This window comes from Mustela putorius, unplaced genomic scaffold, assembly GCF_011764305.1.
Source record: "Mustela putorius furo isolate JIRA1106 unplaced genomic scaffold, ASM1176430v1.1 tig00003846_pilon_pilon_pilon, whole genome shotgun sequence".
In the NCBI taxonomy this organism is placed as follows: domain Eukaryota; kingdom Metazoa; phylum Chordata; class Mammalia; order Carnivora; family Mustelidae; genus Mustela; species Mustela putorius.
The window spans coordinates 11,166,431-11,193,750 of NW_025421999.1; the positions used below are offsets into that span (position 1 = coordinate 11,166,431).

Sequence of the window (27,320 nt, forward strand, 5' to 3'; positions counted from 1 at the left end):
TATTCAAGGTCTTGTTCTACCACTTGCACTTGTAACGTTGTACGGGTCATTTTAACTCTCTGAACTTTGGTATCATTTGTAAAATGGGAAATGTAATGCCTATCTTCACCTCACATGATTATTGTGAAAATTAAATGAAATAGGATATATGAAAGCCCTTTGTGAAATGTACTTTAAAAATAATAGAAATGGTAACTATGTGGGGTGGTAGATATGTTAATTAGCTTGATTGTAGTTCACATTTCAAAATGTATACTTGAATCAAGTTGTACACCTTAAATACACGTACAATTTTTAACTGTCAGTTTCACCTCAGTAAAACTGGGGGAACATGTTGGCTCCATGAGTGCAGACCCATATAGGCTTTAAGTATGCAATAAATTTTGTTACAGGATGAAAGAAAAGAGAATATTAGTGTATTAGTATTGCTTTGGGCAGAATATAAGTTTAGAGGAAATATAACACTTAAAATGTGCTTTTAGGGTTATCATGTGAAAGAGGATTTAGATTTGCCCTAAACGGCTCAAAAGCAGAATTAAGATTCTTGAGTAGAAGCTGCATGACAAAAAATTTCAGCTCAGTAAAAGAAATAATTCGTATAATTTTCAGTATTTTTCAAACATATGATGGTTTATTCTAAGAGGTGGAACACTCCCTATTCCTGGAGGTGTTTAGGTATAATTCTTGCTGAACACATGAAAAGGATAAAAAGCACACTATGGATCACATTTTTTAAAAATCAACTAGATCACATTTAAGATCCTTTCCATCTCTTATTTCATGACTATGAATACTCAGGTTTTTTCTGTTTCCTTGAATCTGTGTCCTTTATTACCGGTATTGTCAAGATTTTATTGTCCACAGATTCAATTCTCTTTGTTCTGTCTTTGCAGTCTTCTGGATTAATTTCTTAACACCATTTCTCTATATTAATTCACATTATTTTTACTTTTGGAAAGGTTTCCCTGTATATTCCATTTGTCTCTTCATGACCATCCTGTCATCATAAACCCGTCTGACCCAATATAAAAACCCCAATGTTACCATTCCCTTTTCAGCATAGGTTGACATCTATACAGAACCTCAAGATAATCATATTTTTATCCTTTTATACCTAAAAGTTTTAAGTCTCCATACATGTTTTAACATGCAAACAGAGTTGCCTCTCAATCCAAAATTGCTTTTAGAAAAGTATTTTTGTAATAAGGAAGTTAAATTTTCTTCTATTTTAACCTATTTCTGATAATTGAGAAAGATGACAGTGCACTGTTATAATTGCCACTTGAACAGCACAGGTTTGAACTGCCTAAGGTCCTCTTATACATGCATTTTATACAGCATAGCATTATGAATGTATTTTCCTTATGATTTGCTAAAAAACATTAGCTTACTTTATTGTAAAAAATGAAGTATATAATAGAACATACAATATATGTATTAATTGACCATTTTTGTTATGGAGAAGGCTTTCAGTCAACAGTAGGCTATTAGAAGCTAACTTTTTGGAGAGTTAAAAGTTATATGCAGATTTTCAGCTGCACAGGGGGTCAGCACCCCTAACTCCTGTGTGGTTAAAGGGTCAACTGTATTTCATTATTTCAAAATTTGTGGTAGTTCAGAAATGAGTTTTTCAGTATTTTTTTTCTCTTAAACTTTTTAGGGAAAATAAGTAAATTGTGTAATAAACATGATTGCAAAATATCTTTAACTTGTTTCAGAGAAAATACTTTTCTGTTACTTTATTTAGAAGCATCTCCTGACGGGACGCCTGGGTGGCTCAGTTGGTTAAGCAGCTGCCTTTGGCTCAGGTCATGATCCCAGCGTCCTGGGATCGAGTCCCACATCGGGCTCCTTGCTCAGCAGGGAGCCTGCTTCTCCCTCTGCCTCTGCCTGCCATTCTGTCTGCCTGTGCTCGCTCTCTCCCCCTCTATCTCTCTGATAAACAAATAAAATCTTTAAAAAAAAAAAAAAAAGAAGAAGCATCTCCTGACAATAAAACAAATGAAGTATAAATTAGAAATTGTATTTCTGCATAACAGGATAATGACATTTTTAGAATAGTTTAAATTAATAATTTTGGAAGTAATCCTGTTTCTACTCATCATTTAGGTTGGTCTCCTATACCATTATTCTGATTTATACTTTATGTCCTGCAGGTTTTGGGGGAGTTTTTTTATTTCTTTTTTAAAGATTTTATTTATTTATTTGACAGAGATCACAAGTAGGTGGAGAGGCAGGCAGAGAGAGAGGAGGAAGCAGGCTCCCCACTGAGCAGAGCACCGGATTACGGGAAGGGGGGGGCCTCTATCCCAGGACCCTGAGATCATGACCTGAGTTGAAGGCAGAGGACCCACTGAGCCACCCAGGCGCCCCTGTCCTGCAGTTTTTATGTAGCATGGATTTACAATCTCTGTGTTCATAGGATCTTAGAAAATGGCTTAAAATCTTTGCGTCTTCTATAGATTTTATATTTGTGTTTGGTTGGTTGTGTGAAAACACATAACCAACTTGCTGCTTTTGGTATATCCACAAAACCAACTTGCTTAAAACACTGTATAGCTTCAAAGTAACTTTTGCTTTCTGTTTTTTGTAAACTTATTTGTACCCCACCTTATTTTTTTTCCTCTGAAAAGCCTTGCAGTGAGAGAATTTCTTTGTCTGGATGATCCACCAGGTCCATTTGATAGCCTAGAAGAAAGCAGGGTAAGTGCTGTATTATGTATCACATGGAAAGGGGAACAAATGATTCAGTACAATAACTACATTGTTTCCTGAATGGAATAGCAAACAGCAAAATATTATAATTTCAGACCATGATCGTTTTACACAGAAAACTTTTAATGTTTGAGTCAAAGATGTCTTTCATTGAAATACATGAACCTAGTTTAGTGAAAAAATAAAAGTTCATACATGCCGTGCCATCAATGAAGCTCTAAAATTAAATCTTGGTTTTTTCCTCCTTTTACTGTTGGGGAAAAAAAAATCATCTGGAAATTTATTTTACTACATTTAAAAATGCTTTTTCTGTGCTGAGTTTTCTCCCATCTAAATATCAAAGTAAAGAGCCTACAATTAAATTCAATTAAAACTTACCTTATTGTCTTGTTATCAATTCAACTCAAGCCTGATGCTCCTCAAATTACGCTAATTGACGTGTTAGAGTGGCCTATTTCTTGAAGCAGTTGGCTAGATTCACAAAACAGATTTGGTAATAATAGGTAGGATTTTATGCAAGTCTTCCCCCACCCCCAAATGTTCAATTGCATTTAAATGGAACAGATTTAATTGGTAGATTTGTAATGTTTTCAGTTAAACTGAATCTGTTCTTTGTATTAGAGTAAATGCCATAGCTTTTTGGAAACAGCCTTATTGAAGTAAAAATTTCATCCATAAAATTAGCTATTTACTGTTCCATTGTAAAAGTACCAATTAATAATTTTTAGTAAATTTACAAAACTGTACTACCATCACCATAACAGTTTTAGAAGTTCCCATCATGTTGAAAAAAAATTCCTGCCAGCCACTTTGCAATCAGTCCAACATTCCTAGCACCAGACAACTACTAATCTGCTTTCAGTTTTTACAAATTTGCCTTTTCTGGTTATTTTCTATAAATAGAGTCATATTTTGTGCGTGCGTGTGTGTGTATGTGTGTTTGTGATGAGTGTTCAGTGTACATAATATTTTACAAATACAGTATGCATAACAGTATACATTATATAATCTTTATATCTACTTTCTTTCACTTAGCATCATGTTTTTGAGGGTCAACCATTCATATTCTATAAATATAGAAGCAATACTTTTTGTTGCTGAATGGTTTTTCATTCTTTGCATATACCACACTTCTTTTATTCAGTCACCAGTTGGCCATTTGAATAGTTTCCAGTTATGTGCTATTTGAATAATGCTGCTATGAACAATCTCATAGAGGATTTGTGTGGACATTTGTCTTTATTTCTCTTGGATTGATCCCTAGAAATGGAACATTTGCTTATATGGCAAATTATGTTTTAACTTTTTAAACTTACAGACTGTTTTCTGAAGTAGCTATACCATTTTACATTCCCACCACAAGTGTATGAGAATTTCACTTTATCCATGTCCTCATAAATGTGATTTGAAGTATAGCCATTCTTGTGGGTATGTAATGGTACTGTGCTATAGTTTTAATTTGTGTTTCCCTAATTTTTTATGTTGGTCACTTTTTTTTTAATATGTTGATCACTTTTTCATGTGTTTTTTAGCCATTTATGTTTCATGAATTGGCTATTTATGTCTTTTGCCTTTTTGTGTGTGTTTAGCTATTATATTGAGTTGTAAGACTTTATTTTGGATATAAGTCCCTTTATCAGATACCTGATTAGCAGATATTTTCTCCTGATCTCTGTGTGTCTTTTCATCTTCTTAATGGTGTCTTTTGAAGTACTAATGTCTTTAATTTTAATGAAGTTTATTTACTCACCTTTTTTTTATGGCTTATGATGTTGTACCATTAAGAACTCTTCACCCAGAGGTGCCTGGCTATCTGAATTAGTAGAGCATCCAAGTCTTGATCTCAGGTCATGAGTTCAAGTTCCATGTTGGGTGTGGAACCTACTTAAAAAAAAAAGAATTCCACCTAATACAGGTTAACAAAAGTTTTCTCCATTCTTTTTCTAGAAGTTTTATAGTTTCTTACATTTAGTCTATAATCCATTCTGACCTGATATTTAGAACGTATGAGATAAGGGTTTTAAGTTCCTACAGATACCTAATTATGCCAGTACACTTTTTGTGTTGGTACCTTTATCAAAAATCAAATAAACATAAAGGAATGGATTTGTTTCTGGACTCTTAATTCTCTTCCATTAACCCAGTTACCTGTCCTTATGCCAGTACGATACAGTCTTGTTTATTACAGGTTTTTATGGTTACTGTTTACATAGTTTTTTTTTTGGTTTTTTCTTTTTTTTTGCTTTCAGTTTGTGTCTTTCAATCTAAGGTCTGTCTCTTGTATATAACAATATAAATATAGTTGGGTTTTGGTCTTTTGTTTAATCTAACTCTTTACCTTTTACATCTGCCATTTGCAATTTTTTTTTATTTTTATTTATTTATTTGACAGAGATCACAAGTAGGCAAAGAGGCAGGCAGAGAGAGAGAGAGGAGGAAGCAGGCTCCCTGCTTGAGCAGAGAGCCCGATCGGGGCTCGATCCCAGGACCCTGAGATCATGACCTGAGCCAAAGGCAGAGGCTTTAACCCACTGAGCCACCCAGGTGCCCCTGCAATTTATTTTTTTATCTGTCTCATCTCTTTTGGTCTTCTTCATCTTTTACTGCCTACTATTATGTGAAATACACATCTTTTATATGGCAGTTTGATTCCTCTATAAAAATTTTTACTTTTTTATTTTTTAACGGTTGTTCTAGGTATTACAGTATACATCTTAACAGCCTACTTCAGAGAAATAGTTAATTCCAGGGAATCATAAACTTATTTCCAGTACATCTTTTTGTCCCCTCTCCTTGATATTGCTATAATTACATTTTTTTTTAAGTAAGCTCTAGGCCCAACATGGGGCTTGAACTTACAACCCTGAGATCAAGAGTCACATGCACCACTGACTGAACCAGTCAGACACCCCTATTATTTATTACATATTTTAAATCTGTGTGTCATAAACCCAGTATAATAATTATTTCTTTATATAGTCTTTTCTCTTATAAAGAAATTAAGAGAAGAAATGAGAAAAATACGTTACAGACTTTTATATTTGTCCATATACTTACTATTTCCAGCCCTCTGGCATTTTGTTTGGAATTATTGTACATTTATTGATTAATTTTGAAGAGCAAAGTCATTACAGAATTCATTCCTTGCTGTGGATTGATATTATCATCTAGTGTCACATTATTTCAGCTTCAAGGCATTCCTTCCCTTAGTACTTTTTGTAAGGCAGGTCTGACGGCAGCAAATTCTCAGCCTTTGTTTATTTAGGAAAGTTCATTATGAAGGATAATTTTATTGATGTTTTTTTTTTCTTTCACTACTTTGTATCATTCCTTTGTTTCCTGGCTTCCATTGTTTCTGAGGAAAAATCAGCCTTTAATTATATTGTTCTCATGGACATGATGAGCCATTCTGCCCTTGCTACTTTCAAGATTTTTTTCTTTGACTTTCAGCAGTTTGATTATGATATATCAAGGTGTTTATCAAAATTTGGCTTCATTGAGCTTCTTGGATTTAGTAGATTAGTGTTCTACATCAGACTTAGGAAGTGGTTGTCCATTATTTCTTCAAATAATTTTTCAGTCATTTCCTTTTAGCCTTCTCCTTCTGGGATTCCCATTAGCCATATATTTGTATACTTCATTGTACTTCGGGTTTCTGAAGTGTTGTTCATTTTATTTCCAATCATTTTTCCTCTGCTCTTCAGGCTGAATAATTTCTGTTGATCAAGCTCACTGACTCATTTTTCTGTCATTTGAAATCTGCCATTGAACTCCTCTTGTTAATTTTTCACTTCAGCTATCGTGCTTTTCAACTCTAGCATTTCTATTTGCTTTTATGTTATAATAATTATTCTGTTTCTTTATTGAGTCCATACTGTGATAACTAATTACTGTGGCTTTATAGTTTCTGTAACTGGCAAGACAAGATTTCCCTTCCTACTTCTTCTTCAAAATTAACCATTTGTTTTTCCATATGAATTTTAGAACCAACTTGTGAGTTTCATAAAAGATCCTTGGGGCATTTTGTTTGGAATTATTGTACACTTATTGATTAATTTTGAAGAGCAGAGTCATTATAGAATTCAGTCTTCCTATCAATAAGATCATTGCTTTAAGTCTTGTTTAAAAGTCTTCAGTAAAGGTTAAATTTTTTCCTTGGGGCACCTGGGTGGCTCAGTGGGTTAGAGCCTTTGCCTTCGGCTCGGGTCGTAATCTCAGGGTCTTGGGATCAAGCCCCGCATCGGGCTCTCTGCTCGGCAGTGAGCCTGCTTCCTCCCCTCTCTCTGCCTGCCTCTCTGCCTACTTGTGATCTGTCAAATAAATAAAATCTTTAAAAAAAAAAAAGGTTAAATTTTTTCCTAAAACTTTTAGGGAAAGCTGTAGATTTATTATTTGGGTTTTTTTTTTTATCATAATTGGTATTTTTATTATTTTTTAAAGATTTTACTTATTTGACAGAGAGCACCCGAGAAGGGGAGCAGCAGGAAGAGAGAGAAACAGCATCCCCACTGAGCAGGAAGCCCAGTGGGGATCTCCATCCCAGGACTGCAGGATCATGACCTGAGCCAAAGGCAGACCATCAACAACTGAGCCACCCAGGCACCCCTACTATATTCTAATTTATTACTGTTGTATTATTGTTTTCTATATATTTTATATGTTATACTTTGGTGAAATCTCTCATTAGTTTGTAGATCCTTTTAAATCTTCTGTATAGATAATCATATCCCCTGAAATACTACAGTTACAATTTTTCTGTTTTAATCCTTAATACTTTTCATTCTATTTTCATAATTTTTTGTGCTACCTGGGATCTTTAGAGTAAGTAGAAGCAGTTATGACAAACATCCTTTTCCTCTGTTTCTAACTTTAAAGGAAATGATTCTGTGTTTCACCTGTAGGACAACCTGAGTCTGATATTTTCTTTAGTTTGTTTAGTAGTTGTATGGGTAGATTTTTAACAACTAATTACATTTCTTTAATGAATACTGCTTATTCAGATTGTGTGGGTTTTTTAGGGCTCAGTTTTGGTGTATTTTAAGAAAATTGGGCAAATCGTACAGATTTTAAAATACATTGATGTAAGGCATTTTCTCTGATTTTTAAAAATCTCTTAACGTATCTTTAATTACCAAAAGTAGTATATTGAATTCACTCATAATGGTTGGTTGTTAAAAAAAATTTTTGGAATTCTGTAGTTGAAATATCCCTAATGAATCATTCCTTTTATTATTAGGTAGTGACTCTTTTTGTGCCTAATGTTTGCCACTTAAAACGTATTGCTCTGAGATTAATAAAGCTACACTTTTTGTAGGGAAGAAAGAGCAGATTTGCCTGTTGCCTGTTAAGTATTTTTCTATCTGTATATCTAAAATGTGTTTCTTGGGGCACCTGGGTCGTTCAGTCAGTTAAGAGTCTGCCTTCGGCTCAGGTCATGGTATCTGGGTCCTGGGATTGAGTCCCATGTTAAGACTCTCTACTCAGCGGGGAGTCTGCTTCTCCCTCTGTACTCTCCCTCCCTTGCTCTCTCTCTCTTTCTCAAATAAATAAATAATCTTTAAAAAAAAAAAAAAGAAAGTGTGTTTCTTGTCAGCATCATAGAGGTATTTTTGGTTTTTGATACAAACAGAACAATCTGTTTTTTAAATGGCAAGTTTATTGTGATGTGTCCAGTAATTACCAATATGTATGTATTTATTTCTGCCATTTTATTTTGTGCCTTTTATTTACCTTTTTCTCCTTTCCTTTCTTTTAGTTAATGAGTTTTCTTTCCTCCCTTTTTCCTTCTATTCCTGGCTTCTAAGCTCTATATTCATTTTTATTTAATGGCCATATATTGTTTTCATCAAATAATTTAGAACCAAGTTGTTTACAGCCTCCCGAAAGTGAGCCAGTGCTTCCTTTAATTACCTGCATACTGGCACTTCCTTTCCTCATCATTCTAAGTTCTTTTGTCTCACTTTTTCAACTAGGGCTCAGTTAATTGCTCTTAAAATACACCATTTAATAGCTCTTTCACTGAATGTGTGTTGGTAATATTTAGGTCTTTAATGTCTGAAATTTTTTAAATCTTAACTTTCATTCTTGAAGTATGATTTAACTGGGCCTAGAATTTCACCTTGATAGTCCTTCTCAGTTCTTTGAGGTCTTTTCCCCTGCCTTTGCTGTAGAACTGCTGTGAAATATCTATTTTCAGTTCATTGTTGTCCCTTTCTAGTAAACTCTTTTTTCTCCCTAGTGTTTTAGAGACTTTCTCTTTGATTTTAACATTTGCAGTTTTACCATGTTATGTGTGGGTGGTGTTTATTTTTTTCTTCCTTGGGATGCATTATTCTTCCCAAGTCTGAAAATGCTACTATTTAATCAGTTCTGAAAATTTTTTGCTGTTTTCTCACTGAATATTGCTTCTCCTCATTCTCTCTGTTCTCTATTTTAGACCAATTTATAAATATGTGTGTTATTTTCCTTTTCCATCTGTCTTAACCTTTCATGTTATGTCTCCATCTCCCTGTGCTTCATTCTTCAATGAATAAATTCTATAATTTTCTTAGTTCTAGCTTCCAGTTTATTGTCTTCAGGTAGGATTATTCTACTGTTCCATTAAGATCTTAATAATATTGGGATGCCTGGGTGGCACAGTGGGTGTGGCCTCTGCCTTTGGCTCAGGTCATGATCTCAGAGTCCTGGGATCGAGTCCCACATCAGGGTCTCTACTCGGCAGGGTGCCTGCTTCCTCCTTTCTCTCTGCCGGCTTCTCTACCTACTTGTGATCTCTCTCTGTCAAATAAACAAAATCTTTTAAAAAAAAAATCTTAATAATATTGACTATACTTGTCATGTCTTGACATTCTATTGTTTTGTCTCAGGTATACCTGATTTTTTTTTTAACAGTGGCTTTTAAAAAATATTTTCCAGTCATTTTACATGTTCATCTCTTATGGTCTTTATCTCATAATATGCTATCTGAAGTTTATGGAATTCTAATCCTCTTTTCAGTGGATGATATCCAAGTGTGTTTTGTAATTTAGGTTATAAAGTTGACTTGATTAGAACCTTGTCGCCAGGAACACTGAACAGCCAAACTTGAGGGTATATCCTTCCATAGAAGTTTGTTTTATTCTGCAGGCATATCTTGAGTATCATTGATCCTGGACCATTCTTTATGCTAATTTCAAAGCTTGGGTATTTCTGACTGATTGTGAACAGTGTAAATTCAAACCAAAATCCACATGAGACATTGGCCCATAGTTACGGATTCTTCAGGGAAGACTTTACCTCTCCCACATATAGGCCAAGATGAGACACACAATCTTCCTTGATGTATTCCAGTGTTGATGAGTGACTTTTATTAATGACTTTGCTCTTCAGAGTCCTTACTTTATTTATTCCTAAGTATCTGATTTTTTGTCACTAGCCCTTAAAACGTCCCTGATTCATCTCTTATCTTGATGTTTAAAGTTCAAAGTTACCAAAAGCAACCTCTCCTCACTCCTTTTTCACCCATTACCCAAAGCTATGTTAGTGCAGATCCTGGTGGTACTTGTTTTCATTTCTCTTTGTTTTTGTTCCCGGAGACTTACCTCTGTTTCTTGCCCACATAGCTGTTTAAAAAAGTTGGATTTTTAGCTAGGTGTTTTATAGCCAGAAGCCTTAGTTTGCCTGGTCACCCATACTATTATCTGTGGAAGTTATGTGTGGTTCATTTATTTTTTTTTTCTGTGTTCCTATGTTCTATTTGCATGATTGTTGAACACTGTTCAGTTTTTCTCATATGTGACTATACCCAGATCTTTAAATATGGGTATGTTTATAACGTTCATCTTATGTCATTAGGTAAAAAAAATAAGACTGATATATATTAAATACTTCCATCTATATAAAGATAAATATTTGAGAAGCTGAAAATAATTCAGTTGGGTGGAACATGGGTTATGTAGAAGACCAGAGGAAAGGAAAGGTAAATACATCAAGCTATGAAGTTGGGGTAAAAGGGATATGTCACATCATAAGGTACTTCATTTGCCTACATATATTTGGCCTTATTATTTAGGCAGTATTAAATCATAGGTAACATGATCAAATGTATTTTTAAGAAAGTCCACTGTATGGCGACTAACATAACACAATTTAAAAAAAAGGGAAAAAAGCCAGCTTATATTGCCAAAGTAAACATAGGTGAGCCAATTAGTTTACTGGTGGTGTAGTTTGGTTAAGAACTGAAAACTGTAGAAATGAGAAAAAAAATGACAAAAACATAAGAAGTGTTGATGAGGCAGTAGGGAATGAGGGTAAGGGAAAGGTAGAGAGACTGGGCTATCTTTGGGCCATAGAAATTAGGGGATTTCAGTGATCTAAGATGCCTGCTTGATGACTTTAATGATGAGATGGTAGAATAGATACTCCCTTGTGAACGCTGTTTGACTTGCCATTGGTACATCTAGTTGAAGAGGACCAACAGATATATGAATGATGTCTATGCACTCAGGAAATGTTGAGGGGTGGAGATTAATAACAACAACAAACCCATTAGAAGTTGATAGCATATAGTGGAGATGAGAGCTGAAGTCTTAACAGTAAGTGCAATTGCCCAGGAATGACATATAGAACAAGAGAATACATAACCAAAGGCAAAACTCTGATGAATGCCCACATGCAAAGAAGAGATTAAAAGCTAAGAAGTAGCTGTCCAAGTTAAGAAGCAAACCATAAAGTTTCATGGAGGCCAAATGAAAGAGATTCCATTAAATTAAAAAAAAAAATTAAATCAACAGTGACATGCAGTGAAGTCATTAAAACAACACTTTGGATTTGACAATTAGAAGGTCATTGTTTGCCTTTCCCTGGGCATAGTTGGTAGAGAAAAAGAGAATGAAACTCCTCTAATTAAATGATTTTAGAAGTAAATGGGGGGCTAAATTTGGGTGATAAAAACCTATTGTGATAAATTGTTTCATTTTGAAAGGAAGGAGGTGAGTTAATAGCTAGTCATGATTAAGAGAGAGGTGATGATTTTTCTTTATAGAGAAATTTTTAGGACTTGCTTAAGGAACTTCAGTCAAGTTTATTAAGGAGGTTTAGGGTCCAGGAAGGGGAAAGGTTGAAAATTTAAGACAAAGTGTATGTGGTTGAACACACTTCCAGAGGAGGAAGAGTAAGTAGGTAAGATAAAGAGTCTCATGTTCTTAAGGAAAAGAACAGGATGTGAAGGTAGCCAGGATTCAGGGAGTCAGTGGGTTTTTTTTTCCCCTGATACAGTAATCCAGATCATCTGCTGGGTTTGGAATCAGCAATAGTAACACATTGTAGGGGACTTACCAGGGGTGAAGTTCTGAAACAGTCAGAGAGAAGACAGGACAGGGAGTGAGAGATAACTAGGAATAATTAAAAGAATTGATCAGTAATGCCGAACGCCTCACCAAAATAAGTGACCCACATATTTTCATGACATCATTTTTTATGGTAGAACGATTTCGTTTGTTTTAATCTTTATTTCAGCAGTGTTTAGTATCCTGGGTATGAAGGATAACATGTCAACTTTGAACGAATCTGGGAAAAGGAGAAGCAAGAGAAAAACAATGTTGAAAAAAGAACCCAACATTGTTTTGGTGTTGTGGAGGAGGTTGTTACAATATTATTGCTGCTAAGCTAATACGAATGAATAGTCAGTTTTTCAAAAAAGTATATTCATCTAGGACTAGGCAAAAATAGATGAAGGAGAACAGAAACTTAAAACTTGGTCATTTTTTCCCCCAGTTCTACTCTATAGGGTTATCACATACTCATTTCAAGCAATGTGGCTTACTGATTAACAATTCTCAAGAAAGGGGACCTGTAGTTAGAAGTCCTGCTGGTAGGTGGCAGATAGCAAGATAGCAGAGACCAAAAACGATGAGGAAAGGGAACAAATTGTTGGGGCTGCATACATATTATTTTGGTTATGTTCTTTAACTCCTCAAATAAATGCTCTTGAGGAAGATACTGCATAAGTAATTTTTTTCTGAATTTTTCATTTGTTTTTAAGGCTTTCTGTGAAACTTTAGAAGAGACAAACTACCGTTTTCAAAAAGAACTACTTGAAAAACAAAAAGAGGTGGAATCACTGAAGAAACTGCTGCATGAAAAGCAACTTCATATAGAAACTCTAGAGAGCAGAATCAGGTGTATTGTGATATTTACATTTTTAGCCTTACTCATTAAACTCTTAATACTCTGGGCTAAATGCCCTTTGTATTTTAGTATGATTTAGGAAATTTCTGATTCCAGAAGTCTTAGACTCTTGGCGTAATTTCTTATAGATTGGGAAAATTGCCTTTTGATAAATTATTTTAGGAGGCTGAACATTTGAAGGATGGGAAACATCAGAAATACAAGTCTCTAGCTGTTGAAGATAAACATTATTCATTTTAACCTGTTTAAATGGTATCTTTATTTCTAGGCATTTCTACCAATTTTTCACATATGAAAGTTGTAGTTTGTGTTCTTGTCAGCATATTTAATTGACATTAAAATCATTTTACGTTAATTATAAATACTAGTTTCTCTGTTGACTCCCAGAGTCAGCAATCTATTAGCTATATTAAGAATAGCTAAAGACTTAATAAAGTTATGTGTATTTACAAAAATAAACTAATACTTTTTTTGTAGGAAATAACTTGTTGCTCTAATTTACTTTCAGAACATTGTCTTTAGAACCTGAAGAGTCATTGCACGCATCAGAAACAGAAGGTGGACACATCCCAAAGGTGGAGCCCTCCTCACTTGAGGTTGATCAAGATGTTTTGCATGAGGAATCTAGGTAAATAATATTTGGCTTATTATGGCCTAATTATCTGATTAATTAGAGGGAAATAGTAATACTCTATCAAGTTTTTTTTTATGAACTCAGTGTTATTATATCATGAATCTGCTGAGCAAATAAAGACTATTTGATATTCTAGGCTGTCCCTAAAAATGAATATTTGGCATCTAGGCTGTAAATTATTACTTACTTTGAAGATATATCTGAATTACCTATTCATTTAATTCATTAATTTTATTAAGTTTAACATATTAATCTCTCTCAGTCTTTTTCCATTCAAAAAGTGGGATACTATAATAGCAACAAGCCTGCCTACCTAACAGGAATGATGAAGATAGTATATTTGAAAGCACATAGAATATTTATTACTTATAAATCCAAAGTCATTGTAAATACTTTAGTGGCAGCAGCTAAGCTGTAATTATGAGAACAAATTTGTGTTGGTAAAGGTCATTATAAATTGGATTTTTAGTGATAAATGGTAGTTGGGAGAGCTGAAAGACTCAAAAATATATCTCCATAGATGATGTCTGGTAATAACAACTTAAAAATATAAAATTTCTGGATGGCTCAGTCTGTTAAGCAGCTGCTCTTGGCTCAGGTCATGATCCCAGAGTCCTGGAATCAAGCCCCACGTTGGGCTCCCTGCTTAGTGGGGAGCCTGCTTCTTTTCTCCCCCTCCAACTACCCCTGCTTGTGGTTTCTCTCCCTCTCTCTCTGTCAAATAAATAAATAAAATCTTAAATATATATGTGTGTGTGTGTGTGTGTGTGTGTAATTTCTGATCATTTATTTAAGTATTCTTTTCCATTAAATATTTTCACATTAGTATTTAAATAATCTTTCCATTAGATAAAAAAAAATTTTAAGGTAATAGTGAAGTGAAATCGCATGTTTCTAATCTCTTTGTTGACATGTTTCTCTTTTCTTGCAGAACTGATGATAAGCCATGCTTAAGTTTTAGTGAACCTGAAAATTCTGTATCAGACATAGAAGTTGCAGAAGTGGCATACAATGCTGAAGAAGACTAATACATGACAAGCAGTTTCTTCCATGTATATGTTTCAGCAAATTTAGAATAGAGTGGCAAATATTTAAAAAGAAAAAAAGAGTGAAGCATTTACAGAAAACAGAAAGATTGCACATGTATAAAGTTTACATAAAAGTTTTTTAAGTTATTGGGATAAGAAATGTATTCACTGCTGCTTTAAATTGTCTTTTATCCAACCTTTGTATTTAATACACTAAAAAAAAATTTAGTTTGAGTTCTGTTATCAAGACTCAATTCTTAAATAATGTGCATAAATTATTTTGGTATTTTGCCAATATATTGCTCCAAAGTAATGTGTGTGTGCATACTCTTGCGTGTATGTGTGTGTGTTTGAGTTTGTGTTTAAAATGCCAATTTTATCAGTTAAATGGACATTAAATGCATGTTACTATCTGGTTGATATATACTTCTTTGTATTTATGACATGATACATTTTCATTAGTCGTTTAAATCAGTGGTAAAGATGAATTAAGTTTTAAATATCGATACATTTACCATCTGTAAATAAAAATTGCCTGTTTGCTATTTAAAAGAAGAAAACTTTCTAATACCAAAGGAAAACTATTTGAAAGAGCTATAATAATATAAAATAACATAGCTAAACTGATAAAATAGCCTTGATTTTAAAAGCTGATACATTATCAGAATACTATGATAAGTATCCTAATTTATTATAATATGTTATACTTGTTTATTTTCCACATAATCTTTATCTTAAATCTCTACCTATAGAATCAGTGAGTTTTCCTCTTTCAGAATACTACCTCTTTTTGCTAATCAAGGTATAATCTTTTGAAAATAAAGATTCTAAGCAAGTAGGGAGTTACAAAAAAAAAAATACAAAATAAAAAGCCATATATACTATGAAGTTCCTTAACTATATTGACTCCTGGGATTGCATTTTTATTTCTGTATATGTGAATATGTTGCTATAATATATTAAGGCTGATTTTCCTTTTAATATATTTAGCCAAGTGATGCACTTTATGATAATTAAACTCCTTTGTGCCAAGTTTAATTGGTGAATTTCTTTAGTAAGTGGAGTTAGGAAAAAGAATTATGTAGTGCCTTCACTATTTGACTTTTTACACCAGTCTGCTAGGGTCTGTGAGTCAGCTTTATGAAAAAGTGTTTCTTTCAGATTGACTTATAATTGTTGAAAGTGCCTTGTTTCATTTTTACAATATGAAGTTACTCATTTATTTTCTATTTCCAGTGCTTTGCATATTGCTGTTAATAAGTGTTGTGATCGTGCTAGCATTTTGAAATACAGCTCGGTATATTGAATTGCATGTGCTTTCTAAAAGCTGAGGGAAACTTACTGGGGAAATAGAATAACCATCTCCAGTTTTGTTTTCTTCACTATCTAAAAGTTTATCAGTATCTTGATGTACATACTAAAATGTAGTTATTTAAAATCCTGCTTACATAGATTAAGAGATCAAGTGGCTGTTGTTAACTTTTGATCTAAAAAGGACACTGTTTCTTACAAAGTACCAAAAATTTTAAAAGCTTTTGTCAAAATGTACAGCTATGTTCTGTCTCAGAATATTTTCCACAAAGTATACCTGTCTCCTGGGAGAGAGACAGGAAGAATATAATAAACTATTCTCTTTGTTCATTTCAAAATATTCTAGGCTTAAAAGGTTTAAAAAGAACAATCATTTAAATTAATATCATTTTTAGTCTAATGATAAGATGATCTTTGCTAAATCCCAGATGCTGTAATGCTACATACATGTCTGTTTTAAAGTGAACCATACACTTCTGAATCTGGCTTTTCAGAAGATTGTATGTAAAGTTTGGGATGGGTGAAGAAAAACTTGTTAATTAGATAAACCACTGTTTATATTTAGAATTTACTTTTTTTACTTTTATGATGCATCTTATTATTATATTCATTTAATAAATTATTTTTTCAGTACAGCAGTAGCTGTGTTGTTTAGATCTTGAATAGTATTTTTCCCCTTCCATTTCAGTGTTCTCTCTATCCCTTACAATTATTGTAAATTTAATTATACTTAACTGCTCCATTTCACAGATATGGAATGAGTTTATGATCATTTTTTATGTTTACACTTTATATTATCATTTTAAGTCTTTGTGAATAGGTGCACTGTGCTACAAATGTAACCAATATTAATAAAAAAAGTTGAACATAATTCAAACAGGAAACATTTCTGTGAATATTCTTTTAACCTTTTAAAAATTAACTTCATGGGTAGGTAGTAAAACCATAAACCAGCATTTTAAAATGTGCTTTATTTGTCTGTTCTGAGAGTAGACATTTAAAGCACATTATTTAGAAAACCATGTTCCTCAGATAAATAATCTACGTAGTCTACTTCATCTGTTTGTGATATTAAAAGGGAACAGTGGTCTTACATCGAAAAATAATTTGTCTAGTTTTAAAACGGGTTTTATTACTTACGGAAAGAGAGGAAGTTTGGGGATTATGTTAAAAACAAGCCTGTATTCTCAACTTGGAAAGAGAGGAATCTAAATTGTATCCTCTGGGAGATTTTCAAAAAGCTACATATTTGATCCACATTTTAGTTCTTCCAAAAGATAATAGAATTATCTTCACTGCATTGCAATTTGCTTCTGTGCTGTTGGCTTCTACTAGCAAAACAATCATCAGAAACTGCGTTTTCAACACATGTGTTTATTTCAAGGCTGATGCCTGCTACACCACAGTGTACCTTTATGAGGACTCATGAGAGAAAATTCTCTTAGGTCTCAGCAGCAGTAAAAGCAGTGCTTTTCTTAAAGAATTTATCTGCGGTTTCTTTGTTTTTGTTTTTATTTTTTCCTTAAAGACTATTTATTACTGTCTTTCTCTTTTTTTATTTTTTTAGGCAAACCTCAGCCAAATTGTGTTCACCATGGCTACCATATAGAACCTCAGGAGATCTACTTTTGTGTAGTAAACATGACTTTATTTTTCTTATTTTCTCAACCCCACTTTTCCTCCCTATTTAAGGTCTCAATTAGAACACGTATGTTTTTGTTCTGATAAGTCTCCATTGGAATGATATTTTAGACAATAGGTAAAAACTTGCCATAGCCTGTATTAACACCATTACTGCACCATTAAGGATAGCAGTAATTACACAAAGATAAATTATTCTTCCCTTTCAAAGATGTTCTTAAGTAGGACCAGTGAATGTGGGATGCAAACTTAGAAATGGTAACTAGTGGTAAGCTATGGGTAGGTTCTTGGTCAAAATACAATATTGATAAACTCAGATTATGTGTTTAACCATAGCCTCAAATTAGAAGACCCCACTTGCCAGTTCCTTGTGTATCATTGACAGAAAAGTAGAATAGTGTCATTAGCCCCACACAAAACAATAAACAATACAGCTAATGTATACTCAGTAGCTAAAGTCAGTATTCTATTGTAATAGGTACAGATAAGACTTGGTATAGAATTAGAATTGCCTAATGAAATGTTTGCAGCCTAGCTAGTTGTAATCAAAAAACTATTGGTTAGATGCTGGTTAAAGTTCTTTGCTAAGGTGTGAAATGAAAAGCCCACCTTGGGGTGATTAAGCCCACCTGGAGGATTATTTCTTAAAATTAGCTCACCTGCCAGTCGTTTTCCAGTAACCCTGTATGGCAAATACCACCATCCATTGACTAGCCCAGAAGTTTCTTTACCCCCTTCAAAATGGGAATGTTTTCTCAGCTCCCCGTGCACCTAGGTTTGAGCCTGTGACAGGATTACGACCAGTGAGATGGATAGAAGTATGCTGATAGCTGCTGGAAAATCGCTCGCTTTTCCTGTAAGAGGGTAAATATGCTGCTCGTACGGCCTCTCCCCCTTCCTCTTGTTTTAATCTCAGGTAATGTGCAGAACTCTGGAAACCATCTTGCAGATACGAGGTGTGACAAGTCTGAGGGAAGATTAAGGGAATCACAGAAACTAGCCACTTGTGAAACTACTAAAAATTGTTGTTCTGTTCATTGTACCAAGATAAAAGCTATTTTTAATTTGAATTATAGGTTTAACTTTAGGGGGTAAAAGCCTTTTCAAACAAAAAGGCTTTCTTCCTGCGATGGTACTATGTATTTTGTTAGTAAAGAAAAATAATCAGAGGAGAAACATTTTTTTCTTGAAAGCTAAAAGAGAACCATCTCTCAGACATACCAAAGTTCGCTTACTCCTGAGACTCCTTCTGGCAAACCAAATATGAAGGAGAAAACAATCTATTCTACACATACGTATAGTCTACTCGGGCTGCTCTAACAAAACCACAGACTGGATGGCTTAAACAACAGAAATTTATTTTCTCATAGCTCTGGAGACAGTGCCAAGATAAAGGTGCCTGCAGGGTTGGTGTCTGGTGAGGATACTCTGGGTAACAGAGAACAAGCTCTCTGGTGTTTCTCATAAGGGCATTAGTCCTGTTGGATCAGGACACACACACACACACACACCCCGCTTTGATCTCATTTAACATTAATCACTTTCTTAGAGGACCCATTTCCAAATTTAGTCACACTAGGAGGTTAGTGCTTCAACATACGAATTTGAGGGAGGCACAGACATTCAGTACATAACAGTATAGGATGGATTATCTTTTAATGCTTACAAAGAGATTTCTCAGTTCAAAAAATTAAAGGAGATAGCCTATTCTTTCATTTGTCCATTGAACAAACATTGATCATCTACCACATGTCAGCACTGGGTGATACAAATTGTTAAGCACATGATCCCCTCAAGAAGTTTAGACCAATACAGCTTTTAATACAGGCTGCTCGTACAGCACTGTGGCAAGTGTGGTGGTAATTGTGTTATTCATGATGAATTATGGAAATGAGAAGGCTGGAAAGGACAAGTGTTGGTCAGCAGTAGAAGTGTAGAGCATCAGCAGCTTCTCAAAAGCAGAAGGGTGTGCCCAGCAGATCTGCTTTAGCCCATGCAATGGCAAGAATCATTATTATCCCTGATTCTTTTTCCCTTACCCAGTGTATCACTTCTAGCTCCAAAGTAGAAGCCCACTCACCTGATGTGACAGGCCAAAGAGGGACACACAAACCACACTGCATACCTTAAACATTTTATTTTAACTCAATACTCATATATTCATTTGCCAAAGTTCAAACAGTGGTGAAAAGTCTATCTTTGGCAAGTTTTTACTAATGAGTGCTCTGGTTTTCTCTCTTGCTAAATCCTAAATGCATTTTCTGATTTCTAGCTTTAGTTTCTGTAGAGTGAAGGCATAAGATGTATATGAAGGAATCTGTTGCAGAAAGCATGATTTTTACTGGTTTTTTTTTTTCAATCATGTAATATCTTTACAAACTGGCCTAGTTTTCCCTAGAAATGATAACTTGTTCTCACATTGCATTGTTTTGTATAATGTTAATGATCTTTTTTAAAATTTAATTTTACGGGCACCTGGGTGGCTCAGTTAGTTAAGTGTCTGCCTTTGACTCAGGTCATGATCTCAGGTCCTAGAACTGAGACCCTTGTCAGGCTTCCTGCTCAGTGGGGACTTTGCTTCTCCCTCTCCCTCTGCCCCTCCTCCTGTTCATGTTCTTTCTCTCTGTCTCAAATAAATAAAATCTTAAAAATAAAATAAAATTTTAAATATAGCTAGTATACACAAATTTGGAAGCAAACTGATGCTTAGAAATCACACAGATCTCTTAGGAGGAAAGAGGGGTATGCAGGTGTTCTAAGAAGAAACCAACTAGCCACAAGCATTCAGGGTGCCCTGGGTACCATTGAGCACATTTTAGGCAGAAGATGCAGAACTTCAGCAGGTCAGTTATGAATTGATCACCAGGACCTACCTTCCCCCCTCTATAATCCAGTCTCCCACAGCAGCCATGGTTTTCTTTTTGAAAGACATAAATCACAACATGTTTTTTCTCTCCTTAAAAACTTTCAAAAGTTTCCCATCATGTTTAATATTACAACATTCAGACTTCGTTACATGACGTTCCAATATGGTTTCATTCTGCCAATTACTGTCCTTAATGGCAGCACACATGGCCCCTTTTCTGTTCCTTGAGTCTAGTAAAGTCTTCTTCCTGACCTGGCCTGTTTAGAATGCTCCTCCCAGAATCCTGGCAGGCTCTTCTCTTAAATCATAGGTTAAATATTACCTCTGAGGGCAACCGCAAGCGGTATTCAAAACAATCACCTCCATCTTAGAGTTTTGTTGTGTGTGTGTGTGTGTTTTTTTTAAGACTTTATTCATTTATTTTAGAAAGAGAGCACAACAGGAGGAGGGAAGGGGAGAGAATCCCAAGAGAACGCAGTACTGAGCACTGAGCCCCAGGTGGGACTCATCTCACAACCCTGAGATCATGACCTGAGTGGAAACCAGGAGTTGGTCATTTAACCAACTGAGCAACCCAGGCACCCCTTAGATTTCCTAGTTACTTTTTTACTGTCTGCTTCACCTGTGTACTTCCCCAGTGCATCCCCAAAAAAGCAAGGCTTTTTTCTTTTTTTCCCTCTAAGCCTTGCTCTCTCCCCCATCACCACCAAGCTTAGGAGAAGATCTGGCACATAAGAAGGGCTCAAAAATACTTAATGATTAAGATAGAAGCCTGAATTATGGAAATATTAGAGAAAACATAGATATTTGAAATAAAATTGAGTCTTGGGAATTGATACTCTCTGGGTAGATTGATATGCTAGCACCTGAGGAAGAGGGAGAAAACAGTGAAATTTAGGGAGGTGGGTGGTAGATTCAGTTTGGGACATGCTGGATTTAAAATACTATAGGCAATCCAAAGCAGTTGGATACAATTATCCAGAAATCAGGGCAGGTATTAAATATAATTGACCTGCTGAAGTTCTGCATCTTCTGCATAAAATGTGCTCAATGGTCCCCAGGGCAACCTGAATGCCTGTGGCTAGTTGGTTTCTTCTTAGGACACCTGCACACCCCTCTTTCCTCCTAAGAGAACTGTGTGATTTCTAAACATCAGTTTGCTTCCAAATTTGTATATGCTAACTATATTTAAAATTTTATTTTATTTTTATTTTTATTTTTATTTTATTAATAAAATTACTTGTTCTCCATATCCCTTGCCCATAATACAGGGGTCTAAAACCTGTTAAGGACTCACATTAGCAGTACTGAAATGAAGAAGACCAACAATGCAGGACTTCACATGTACCATGGTGACAGGTGTCATGGAAATATGTCTGATGGGCCCAGGTGTCTCATTCTGTTAATTTGTTTTTCATTCCATAAGTAATTTGTCATCAGAGAAGATTATGTTTTTCTTTTTCCCGCAGAGGAGATTTAAAAATAGCATAATATCACAAAGTTTGTCTTTTCTTATTTAATATTTAGTATTTAAAGCAAAGTTTAAGAAAAAGTAGAAAGTCAGATAATAGAACGGAAAATTTTTATTACACTAGTAATCAAAGAAATATAGTTGCCATATAGTAGTTTCACTAGAATATGGAGAAATGAAATCTACATTGTTGGTGGAAGTATAAATTGATTTAAGATTATTTCTGGAGCTAATTTGGCTACAGACAACAAAACCGTTAAAAATGTTTATAGCCTTCAACCTAGCATTTATGCTTCTAGAAACTTCAACTAAAGAAATATATGCAATGTGTAAAGATCTGCTCAAAGGATGTGCATCACGTTGATCACAAACACTTTAACCAAAGTTTCTAGTGTTAAGGGGATTTGTTAAATATTTGTGACATTAAAAAAAGGAGACTCTTGTGTTCAATAAAGTGATGTTGCCAAGAAGATTTAAAGATGGTCATGATATACCACTAATTGAAAGAAGCCAGTTACAAAACAGAATGATCTCACTTTTTATAAGTAAAAAGTAACACTTTTACACATCTGTATACAGAAAAAATACAGCAAATTGACAGTCATGGTTAATTACCTGATGGAATTATGAAGGAATTTTGTTTTCGTGGATCTCTGAATTTTCTACAAGCATGTATTACTTTGTAATTTTTTTAATTATTTTTAAATTAACAGCTAACATGTCTTGCCCTACCATCTACTCTCTTGACTTGTGGCAAATTCCTCAATCTGTCTCCTGAAAGAAAAAGATAATGTGATCCCAAGTACAGCATTGTTGTGGTCTAAATGGAGTAGTTAAGTGTTAACTACAGTCTGTCGCATTGTAGGCACTCATAAATGAGCAGAAGCTGATATCCAGCCTCCTGCCCGAAATACCATCACCCACTGGCCATTCAGGAATCCATCTGGAACCTAAAATACTGAGGAAATCTTTCATTAAAAATGACTCTAGTGGACAGAATTCATTAGCCATGTTATTCCATCATCTACCCTATATTTTATTTATTTTTTAAAGATTTATTTTAGAGAGGGGGGGGAGGGACAGAGGAAGAGGAAGAGAGAATCTCCAGCACACCCCTCCCTGAGTGCAGAGCCCAATGCAGAGCTCGATCCCACCACCCATGAGATCATGACCTGAACCAAAACCAAGAGTCAGATGCTCCACCAACTGAGCCACCCGGGGACCCCATACCCTAGATTTTAAATTTGGAAGAGTTGAATAGGCTTTATCCAGTTTACACATGGTTTATGTTCTAACCACATTCCCAAGAACTGAGTTCCAATAATGGCAGCTTATCAAACTAAACTTAAAATGCCTTTTAGATTAATCTGTAAGAAATTTGTGTAATGTCTGCAATAACAAAATAGTTTTGAACTGGTAATTAAACAATAACATGGTAACTTTTTTCTAGACACATGCTTGAGGGAAACAGTTTAATTGGCGGTGAAAGGTAAGTGGAGATTTCTGTAAGGAATCTAACGGGAGATTGCAAAGTGAGCCAGGCCAAGCACAGAGAGACAACACAGAAGTCTGCCAAAAAATGACAACTCTGACCACCTCGACAAAATAGGCCAAAAAACAGTGCAAAAGTTTGACACTGTAAGGATATAAGTGAGGAAGGACATGGCTCCCCCCATTCTCCCCAGCAGCTCAGGAAGGCCAGCTTCCTACATGGCGGTTCCTGGGAATCACTGGCCTCCTGTGCCTTCCATGCCACCAGGCTGCAGTGGGACCCTGTCATGCCATGAAGGTCTAACTCGGGCCATATAAGGAAATTCCTTGCAGTTCTGAAACACCTGACAATTCTGTTTTTTAAGTGTCTTCTTACATGCAGCAGGCCAAGTCCTGGCCTGCTTGGCCCTGGCTCATAAGGAGTCTGGCACAGAACTTCTTTGTTTAGCCTAAGTCTACCAATCACCAGTTCTAATCTTGTTAATCAAAATAAGATCTGTTTTTGCCTAAAACAGAATAGTGTTTTTACTGTGGTAACTAGATAGGAATTAGAAAACAGAGGAAGGAGTGAGCATTGGTTTACACGTGTAAACAAATGGTTCTACACTTCTACTAAACACAGAAGTTCCCTGAGACAAGGACCATATTTGTTCTAACTCCTAAAACTCTTTACTGTATCTAGTGTACAACCCAGCGCACAGAAAATGCCCACAGTTGGATTAATTGAAGTATGCATGTAAAAGAAGACAAAGCAACAAGAGCGCATGGGCTCAAACCCCCACAGGCAGAAAGCTGAGCAGAGGAGTGTGCTAGATGCACGGGGCAGACAGAAGCAGCCAGGCACTCTGTCTGGGTCGTCCATAATATCCATAATGTAGTACGTGTCAGACCTCTGCCCTTCAGATACTCAGCCAATGATTAATTTAATTGGGTCTTGGAGAATTTGATTTTATAACATGTGAACAACTTTATGTTCAAAAGAAGACTTCAACTGTATGTACCAAAAGAGAAATACATTTAAGAACATCTTTCATTTTTTTAAGCCAGATAATACATTAATTCCTCAATAAAAGCTGACATAGCTTACATAGATATATATTTACAATGCCTTCCTCAAAATATTTTTTTAAGAATCTATAAACAATGAATCTTGGAACACTGAAAAAAGAAAAAAAAATTAAATAAGTAAATAAATACACTCCAAAAAAAAAAAAAAAAAAAAAACCTTGGGTTTTACTTTTCTGAGCATTTTGTATCTATGAAACTTTTCCTAATTTTCTCCAGTTCTTAGAGCCCCAGAACTGTCCAAGTTCACTTGCTTCTTTCTTCCAGTTCCAGTAAAGAATATAACTTAAAATTGAACAGACCTGTGTTTGAGTTTTGGTTCTGCTTCTTACCAAGTGGGGTGGATTATTTCGCTTCTCTGAGCTTTGGTGCTCATCTAAAACGATAATAACAGGGCTCACCGGTTTGGTATGCTGAAAGGAGCACCTGTGAAAGCAGGTGCCAAGTGCTCAAACATTTTAGGCATTGCCCTCAGTTACCCAACGCTTTGTCATCTGTATACACGCAGGCATTTAATCAGCAGGCATCATCGGCTGCCTACTGCGTGGAAGGGCACGTGCTTGACATGCGCTGCAATGAGCAAGTCCCTTGGTGACCCAGCTCTCTGTGTGGCCTTCCTCCCAGGATGCCTGGAAGGTTAGACCCATAGTGGCTGGTACGTTCCTCCCACAGAGTATTGTCCTCCTTTGTTTTCAGTGCCCCCACCACACAGACTCTAAGCAGCCCTTGACTGCTTATGCCATAGTGCTGGGATATACAAGCCAGGGGCTCAGTATATTTGTTGCACATGAATGGCTTATGACCAACCCTGAAATAACATTTTGAGGTATTTGGAACTCTTAGCTCCCGGTCAATTAATACTTTGTAGACTACTCACATGTCATATGGACCCAGGGTGATCTATTCTAACTAGGAGTACTTTAGAAATCAGCTGGTCCAAACAGCCTCAAGCACGAAGCCCCTTCGTAGAAAGTCTGCTATGCCCACCTAAGCAACAGTGGTCAGGAAGGCTCTCTGCATGGTGGTAGGGTGACAGTTTGCAGAGAGACTCAGCTTCCTTGGACCCAAATCCTGGAACTTGTATGCCTGAAAACCCATCAAGTCTTCTGCTCCAAACCTCTCGTCTGGCAGATGAAGCCTCAACCCAAAAAAATTACAGGAATACAGTAAGCAAGTGGTGGAGCTTCATGGAAAGAAGTCTCTGTGGCACACAGTATGGTGTTTCTCCTAGGTTTGGTTATATCCATAAAGGCTTCGTGAACAATGTTTCATAGCCTTATCTGTGAATTCTTCTTCTCCACAGCCAGTGAAGTGAGAGTTCTCAGTTTTGTCCCTGAGTCCAGGTTCCAGTTCTCCCTCCTGGGCTGAGGTTGACAAAGGTTGTTAATGAAGAAGGGTCACGGGTCACCCTTTCATACCAACAGCCAGGATGAAGGACTTCTGACATGAACCTAGCTACATGCATCATACCCACTTCTCCAAAGTCTTTGAAGACCGCTGCCCCTTCTGATGCCTGGAACCTCATGAGGAGAACTGTTCCTCTGAAGTAATGGAGAGGTGAGCCCCCTCACGGCTACAGTCCTGCAGTCTTTCTGCCAATGAGCAATGAAACACTTCCCTTTGAGGCTGCTTGTTAGAGAAGTGATCTCTCTTGTATGTATGGCTGAGCAAGGTTGCTGGGCCCTATCAGTTCCGTGAGTAAACCAAGGCATCTCCTGAGGGTCAGCCCAGGCCTCACCGCCACCCTGATCCATCCGTCGACCCGGGCAACGTCTCCTGACCTGTCTGCAAGATGCATTGGAGGGTGAGATGAAACAAAAGCAAGGATTCCAAAGACCACTGACTTTCAGTGAAACCATGTGGCCTGTCTTGTTGCCTAGTATACAAAGAACCATTTCCATTTCTAAAGTTTCAATTAATAAAATCCAAACTGCTATCAATTTCCCACAAATCGAGCAGCCTGAGGCCGATTTCAGCAGGTGCCTAGTCTTTGCCTTTCCGATGAGCCTAGAGTGCCGCCTAGTGGGAAGGATGTGTAGTAGCACTTGATCACATACTCCATAGAGGAGATGGCAGGAACAGGAACGCAACAAATTGAAAATCCCAAGTCTCAGTACTTGACTGCTGTTTTACGGATTTGTCAGGCCTCACGGAGATCCATTTCAAGATTTATCTCGACTGACTACCTCATTTAAGAAAGTGTGTTACCTGTGTGAGGGTATTCACCTGACCAGGTCTCGACTAACCTATATAGGATTGTATTTCATTTACCATAGAATATTTTAGTATTTTTTTCTATTTAACTCCATAAGGAAGGAACATGAAATTGATCCATGCCTTACCCATTTTTTTTTTAAATCTGAAATGCTAAAACGTCATCATCAGCTAAAAAGTCATTATGGGGACACCTGGGTGGCTGAATGAGTTAAGTGCCCGCCTTCAGTTCCGGTCATGATCCCAAGGTCCTGGAATGGAATTCGGTATCAGGCTCTTTGCTCGGTGGGGAACCTGCTTCTCCCTCTGCTTCTACTCTCTAGAAGTAGAAGAGTAGTAGTAGTAGAAACCCCTGCTTGCACTTACTCTCTCTCTCTCTGACAAATGAATAAAATCTTAAAAATTAGTAAAAATAAAAAGCCATTATCAAATTTTAATGACATTTTTATTTATTCAGTTCTGTCATTTTACCTATTTAACAAGGGATGCCAACTACGCAACACTGATAGGTGCCTGTTTCTTCAGGTTTTTAATAATTCTGTACCCGAACTCATCCCTACATTTTCATTTTCTCATGTGCTCTTTATTCCTTTACAAAAAATTTCTCGTTTTTTATTTTTTTAACCTCAGTTTTCTAAAAGTGGTATGTCTGATTTGTTGTCACCTTATTTAAAAAGATTTTTTTCTCTTACTCCTTATCTTCCTCTTGAGGAGTTT

At 35.8% G+C, this 27,320-nt stretch overlaps 1 protein-coding gene across 2 annotated transcripts in view; it reads left to right on the top strand.

Annotated features, from left to right (window-relative positions):
* The window catches only part of SNX16 (sorting nexin 16), a 41,691-nt gene extending 24,965 nt beyond the window's left edge, over positions 1-16,726 (top strand). For both annotated transcript variants that reach the window (XM_004774208.3, XM_004774207.3), the window contains 4 exons: positions 2,634-2,703; positions 12,737-12,873; positions 13,391-13,510; positions 14,448-16,726. In XM_004774208.3, the coding sequence (XP_004774265.1) occupies positions 2,634-2,703; positions 12,737-12,873; positions 13,391-13,510; positions 14,448-14,544 (424 nt within the window). In that variant the 3' untranslated portion in view covers positions 14,545-16,726. The remainder of the gene's footprint in view (positions 1-2,633; positions 2,704-12,736; positions 12,874-13,390; positions 13,511-14,447) is intronic.
* The last annotated feature ends 10,594 nt before the right edge of the window (positions 16,727-27,320 follow it).